Source organism: Glandiceps talaboti, chromosome 17, assembly GCF_964340395.1.
Source record: "Glandiceps talaboti chromosome 17, keGlaTala1.1, whole genome shotgun sequence".
NCBI lineage: Eukaryota > Metazoa > Hemichordata > Enteropneusta > Spengelidae > Glandiceps > Glandiceps talaboti.
The window spans coordinates 4581730-4589141 of NC_135565.1; the positions used below are offsets into that span (position 1 = coordinate 4581730).

General features: G+C 34.9%; 1 protein-coding gene across 2 annotated transcripts; it reads left to right on the forward strand.

Annotated features, from left to right (window-relative positions):
• Positions 1–1110: 1110 nt before the first annotated feature.
• On the forward strand, positions 1111–6975 carry LOC144448555 (uncharacterized). 2 transcript variants are annotated; one of them, XM_078138830.1, is made up of 6 exons: positions 1111–1207; positions 1667–1721; positions 1954–2013; positions 2440–2472; positions 3354–3449; positions 6274–6975. In XM_078138830.1, the coding sequence occupies exons 1-6, from the start codon at positions 1133–1135 to the stop codon at positions 6357–6359; spliced, it is 405 nt and encodes a 134-aa protein (XP_077994956.1). In that variant the 5' UTR covers positions 1111–1132; the 3' UTR covers positions 6360–6975. The 2 variants fall into 2 exon arrangements, with proteins under 2 accessions (XP_077994956.1, XP_077994957.1); XM_078138831.1 differs by lacking the exon at positions 2440–2472.
• Positions 6976–7412: the final 437 nt, after the last annotated feature.

Sequence of the window (7412 nt, forward strand, 5' to 3'; positions counted from 1 at the left end):
TTGAGGATGGGAATTTTTTTCTGTTCACAATGATCTGGATTCTGACGACATATTGAATTATCATATCACTGTGACAGAGGAGGAAGTGGAAATAAGAATTAAACATTTGAAAACAGGAAAATCACCTGGTCCTGACGGTATACCTCCAGAATTTCACACTCTGTCATCAAGCAAACAATTTTTTTCAATCGTTAACTTTTGTATTATATTCTTTTTATCTCCCATATTATGTGTTTTATTATATATTAGATGTACCTTTGGCCTTTGAAGTTATCTTGATTTCTCTTTTTTCGAGACTGTAGAGTGGGCCAGTGGTCAAAGTACTCATTGATTAATAAACATTATTATTGTTACTCATAGTCAATCACCAAAAGACATGTATTGGTAGACTTTAGAGTATAGTGATTGCAGAGTCAATTGTACATATGTCATCATGGATGGAAGAGAGAGAGAGAGAGAGAGGAGAGAGAGAGAGAGAGAGAGAGAGAGAGAGAGAGAGAGAGAGAGAGAGAGAGAGAGAGAGAGAGAGAGAGAGAGAGAGAGAGAGAGAGAGAGAGAGAGAGAGAGAGAGAGAGAGAGAGAGAGAGAGAGAGAGAGAGAGAGAGAGAGAAAATAAGCAGTTAGGTGTTTCTGTAAAGAGAGGGAAGGAGGAAGGGAGGGAGAGGCGGACAGACAGACTAACAGACAGACAGAAAGACAGACAGGCAGGCAGGCAGGCAGACAGACAGACAGAGACAGATAGAGAGGCAGCTGACAGAGAGTACAGTCAGACAGACAGACAGACAGACAGACAGACAGACATACACAGACAAATGGAATCAGACAGAGACATAGAAACTTAGCCAGATACAGACAAAGACAGACTGACAGACAAACAGAAAGACAGTGTTTATTTAATTGTGTGATACAATTTATTCAATTTTCAAAAATGATTATAAATTGAATATAATTTTAAATTTCACTAAATCCGGTAACAGTTCGCAACAAAGTGACATTCTTATTTAACTATTAGCCACAGTCGATAATTTGTTTTTGTAGAAGATGAAGGACAATATAATTTCTACAATTCAAACAATAACTGAAGACCTTTCTCCTCTTTATTTCCATCAGTGAATAACCAGATTGAAGAAAGATGAAGCTCCTTGTCAGTTGTAGTTTCCTCCTAGTATTCACAGTCGTTGTTGTCAGCTCAGATTCAATCGCAAAGGTAATTAATTCCCAATATGTTATCGTTTAACACTTCGCTAACAGTAGAATCGATCGTCTAAATACTGAAATGATAGTTAGAGTTGCAGCTTCTGGTATTGTTCAAACACGTAATGTTCGTCACAGAAAACTGTGTAGGCAACCATTGATTGCGTAGTTCTGTATCCCGTGATTTAATTCGCCATCGTGTTGAAAGTGGAATGACAGCGACTGGAGACGTATTTTTTATCTATCGCAGTTACCTTTGCGAGGTTAATGTTCTTGTCATTAATTATATTACACTAAACTACTCTCTCTCTCTCTCTCTCTCTCTCTCTCTCTCTCTCTCTCTCTCTCTCTCTCTCTCTCTCTCTCTCTCTCGCTCTCTCTCTCTCTCTCTCTCTCTCTCTCTCTCTCTCTCTCTCTCTCTCTCTCTCTCTCTCTCTCTCTCTCTCTCTCTCTCTCTCAATCTTTAAAACAGAGAGATGTAAATAAAAGGTCTCAAGCAGCATGGCCACCCCTTCTTGCAGGTCATGGTAAGTTGGTTATCTCTTTACATCGAAGTCTACCCCATTTACCTACAACCTAGTGGTACGCGTTTTATGCACTGCACGCGCATTGAATGGAATAAAAGAGACAATGATATTCTGACTGTAAATGGGCCATACATCTACAGGTTGGCTTTGTGAATTCACCAACGATTACGCTTATATAAAAAATATATATTCAATATCATTCATTAATACAATTCTTGTCCTCTTTCTACAGTATCAGGAGGCAATTATCGCGGAAAAGAAAAAAGGTGGACGCCATTCATTTTCAATAAAAGTAAGCTTGTTTATATATTTGTTCATTTGTTTGTTTGTTTGTCTGTCTGTTTGTCTGTTTGTTTGTTTGTTTGTTTATTTGTTTGTTTGTTTGTTTGTTTGTATGTATGTATGTATGTATGTATGTATGTATGTATGTATGTATGTATGTATGTATGTATGTATGTATGTATAGTACACACGGGGCTTTCAATCTCATATTAAACCATCATTATCTGTGCTTCTTATATGTGTACAACGTATATGTCTATTTTACTCCACAAATGTACAGAGACATACATACATACATACATACATACATACATACATACATACATACATACACACACATACATACATACATACATACATACATACATACATACATACATACATACATACATAAGCCAATAAACACAGTCTCTCATTTTATCTCTCCCAAATCAAGAAGTGTCACGAACCCATGGAACAAATAACGCAGGTAGTGACAGATGTATATCTTTTTTATCCCTGTATTAACTTAAAAACCCTATCAGTAATATATGTAATAATTTTAACGTTACGCTTTCTTTGTTCATTTAACAATGTGTTCATTCATTCATTTTAAATTGCTTTAATTACCACTATATAGTTTACGCACTTATTTATTTCCTTTGCTCCTAGAAGAAATTCGGATGCCACAATGCTACAAGTCAGGTTAAAGTGATTGCAAGCCATGCTGATTAGGTTTACCCTTGACAGGCATAATTGAGCTTACAATATCAAATCCATTACCTTTACGTTTTAGAGACATGGTGAATTATCACAAACAAAATGAGACATGTTGATATCATGTATAATTGTTTCTAGTATAATTTGTCTGTCTTTGTACATTACTCCCACCCACTCTATCACACTACATCCACCTTTCTTTCCTCTATTTTTCCCACATTGCATTGCATTCTTCATATTTTCTCATGTCTGTCTGTCTGTCTGTCGGTCTGTTTGTCTGTCTGTATGTCTGTCTGTCTGTCTGTGTATTCGTATTTTTGTTTGTATGTATGTATGTATGTATGTATGTATGTATGTATGTATGTATGTATGTATGTAATGTAATGTATGTATGTATGTATGTATGTATGTATGTATGTATGTATGTATGTATGTATGTATGTATGTATGTCGGTCTGCCTATGTGTATATCTGTCTGAATGTCTGTCTGAATGTCTGTCTCCCCTCTCTTTCTCGACTTCCATCTTCTTTCTCTGCCTGCCTATATATGTCTCTGTCTTCTGGTTGTTACTCTCTGTATGTGTCTATTTTTTGTCTTTCACCCACTCTTTTTTTTTGTTCCTTTCCATCTCTTTTAAAATCCCCCTGTAGATGACAACAATGGCAAAAGGTCCTCCTTACAGTACGACACAGTGTCTGATATGGATGATGTTGTGAAGGACGTCATCGCATACTTGGAACTGAGAGGTAACTTTAAATGATATCAACTTTGAACACAATACAGTGTCATTCAAAATTATGACACGCCGTCTATCTGTTCAATACACTCTATTTAGAGAATATAAAATTTTGATAACACTTTGAATAATACAGAAGAAAGGGGGATTACTATTTGTCATAATTATTTGGTTATGACCAGTGAGAAAAAAAATACTCGGTACATGTGCAATAATGCCAAAAATAAAACAACCTCTGAGACACCAAACCTGCAAAGGTTCATTTCATGGCATCAAAACATACAACTATTAACAGAATTATTAGACCAGATATAAACTGAATGTCTTCCGTAAGGGCAAAGTTTTGAGAGTGTCATTCCTACAGACAATTGTTGGAATACAACAGAACATATGTAATAAGTTATTTTTTCCTCATTGATTACTATTTGCTCATTGCTGTTACTGACCAACCACAACATGTACTGTGACATTTGTTGAGAATGTAGAAAAAAAATAAGCGCATCGTCGTCGCACCACTTTAGACAATATTTCCTGATGAGAAACTATTTTTTCATTTTTAGTGGCCTACAAAAATATGCCAATAATTTATTAGCTACATCAATAATATTTTCAGGTCATGTGCGCTTTGGTATCGCAAATGCATGTATCAAATTATATTGAATTTGAAGTGTGCATTCTTGAGATATAGCCTAATTACCGAAAACCATTAATTATGTAAATTTCTCTTTAATATTCTTGGAATGTTTACAGAAACCTAATCAGTTCTTGTCACTACCCTACAGAACACATGCGATAAATTTCGTTTGAATTGAGCCAGTCGTGTTTTAGAAAATGGTGATAAAGTCGCACCACTTTAGATGACATTTCCTGACGAGAAACTATTTTTTTCTTTTTTGTGGCCAATCGAAAATACGCCAATAATTTATTAAAACTAAAAGCCACATTAATAATATTTTCAGGACAGGTGCGCTTTGGTATCGCAAATGTGTGTACTAAGTTATAATGAATTTGAAACGTGCATTCTTGAGATATAGCCTAATTACAAAATCATTAATTATGTAAATTGCTCATTAATATTCACGGGATTTTTTACCAAAATCTAATCAAGTCTTGCAATTACCCTACGAAATACGTCTTCAGTTCTCGTTTGAATTGAGCAAGCTGTTATGGAGAAAACGATGACACAGACAGACAGACAGACACACAGACACACAGACTTCCACCCATAAATATATCTCTTCCTTACAGAAGAAAAAAATGTGACGTCATCGTCTAATTCAAATTTAAGACATCTGCCAATTAAGACTTCTATAGCTGCAACCGACACTGTTCTTTAAGTTATAATGAGCAGTATTGAATTACATGTGGGTAAATATAGTTGTCTAGTTGTATAATATGGTACTCTAAATCTAATCAAATTGATTTTTGGTCTGCACCTAAAAAATCAGCGACACAATGCAATCATAATTTCAACCTGTTACTGTACTATATATCTATAAAATAGCCCTCTAACCAACATGTGCACAGTCTACATTATTTGAAGTGAATATATTATTGGTGATTGTCTGATATTTATATAGAGTATGTACTATGGATGTAATATGGATTCATATCAGTAAGACTTCTTGTGGTAGCATTTCTTATAATGGTTTAATCGTAGAGGGCGCACTGCAGGAAACGTCCAATTCTTTTACCCACGTTTACCCAACCATTACCCTACCTGTGACCCACCTAACCACCATCTCTGTCCAGGGGTAGTACGAGACGCAGTGCCACTTTTGACTGTCTACAACTCCTAGGGGGGGGGGGATCACTGGATTAAATTAAGTCAAATGTTGAACTTCGTCTCATACTCACCACATTTACACATCCCCTGCCCAAGATTTGCCTCGGTGGAAAGACATGGTTAAATATGACTTTCGCATAGTGGTGTTTCAAAAATTGTCAGTTGTAAGAGACAACTACTCAATAATCTTTCGGTGTAGTGTTTACAAAGATTCCCAGACCAACTGATAAATTTATGAAAGTTTAAATGTAAAAAAAAAAACCACACCAAAACATGTAACCATTATGGGAAGCCGTTCAGGCCAAAAATATTTTTTTTATTTTAGCTATAGTATTTTATATTTTTCGTACTTACAAACTAATTTTAACCGTTTATGTACTTTTATTCCATGGTTACATTATTTTAATTGAAATAAGTTTTCATTTATTTGAGAATATTGTTTTATTTTTCGTCAAACCTGAATTTTTTAAAGGATTACATAAACGGTTAAAATTAGTTTGTAAGTACGAAAAATATAAAATAATATAGCTAAAATAAAAAAATACTTTTGGCCTGAACGGCTTCCCATATAACCTTAAATACTGTTGCATGTGTTGTTTACACCGAATTACAGCATCTTTATCTGATTTTGTGATTTTCAACAGTAAATTCTGGAAAATATTTTTGATGGATTGTTTTAACTATGTACTGTGTGTTTTTTGTGCAATTTTTTAGTGTATGAGCTGTTTCTCGAAATAAATCAGATCAGCCGTTGTGGGCGCGGTCTAATATCTTTTCCCCCGGGTAGTCTGACCATGATAAGGCCGGACCGATGACGTCATTAAAGTCTAACAATGTTATAGAAACTTTTATTTGTAAGATTGCTTATTTTAACATTTCCTGCAAATTTTACACTTTACATCAATAGATTTTCAAATTCGTGATGTAGCCTGCCCCGAACACTCAAAAATAGTTGCATTGTTTACCAATTTGTCTACCAGAAAGTTTTGATCTAATTGGCCTTCAACGTTCAGTAATATTGTGTCTTTTGTTTTCACTTTTGGAATAGGGAACGGTCTCCTGGACGAAGTCAACGAATGCATCGCAGACAAGACGTACGGTGACGACGATTCAAATGCCATCTCCAAGAAATGAAGTAATGATTCTTTTAAATCTAACAGACAGTGAGACACAGACGTGTAAACTTATTTTCCAAAAATTCACCATCTTCAAATCTTTATCCAGTATTTGACTACCTTGTTCATATTAACCACAGCTAATTACACAGTATTTTCATATATTACACAATAAAATTCACAATTAGAGATTTTTAGTTTTCAAAAACGTTTAAAAAAAATAATTTGAAGTTCGTCAATCTTTTGTAATGGTGTTTGACCCTCAAAAAACCCATTTTTCTCATATTTCTTATATTTACTTGAACAGTATCGATGACAGCGGAGCGTATGTGAAAACGAAAGTTTTTATTAGTTAAAACTTGAGGGCACTGTTTGGTTGATGCTACACATAGGAAGAAAACTTGCACTGTAGGAAGAATGTTATTCAGGTTGTACATTCCAGTAATGTACTTGCATGTATGATAATTATATCGAGAAATCACTGTTTTGAAACTCTTCATTTTTTTCTCCGACTTTTGGGGCCTAAAATGTTGTCACAATTTACAAACGATAGCATTCTTGATTATTTTTATCTTTTGTTTTTAATGTCAGTTTACTGTAGTTTTATTTTAATTTACATTTAGGAATAAATATTAACCAGATTTGAAAACAGTCTCGCACTTTATGTTGTCATTCATTAAAGTCAGTTTCGCTACCATGGATGTAAAATACTAAATGTGTTTTGTTCAGTTTGACTCTTCCGGTTTCCTCCTGCATTAACACTGAACTTTCCTCCTGTTATTGGGCAATGCCTGTTGGATGGTTTATAAATAAAACAAAACAAATGTAACTTAATTCCACTGCTTACCACTGCCACCATGTATTCCACTATTGACAAAAATCCTTCTTTGTTAACAACCATCAACTACAACAACTGCAAACCCATTTTTTGCTGACATTCAACGATCCGACTATCAACAAACCCACTTTTGCTAGCATTCCACGACTACCTACAATTCACGTTTGCTAACATCTCGCGACTACCAACATTTCTGAGCACATTCAACTTCCACCAATAATCCGTGACCAACGT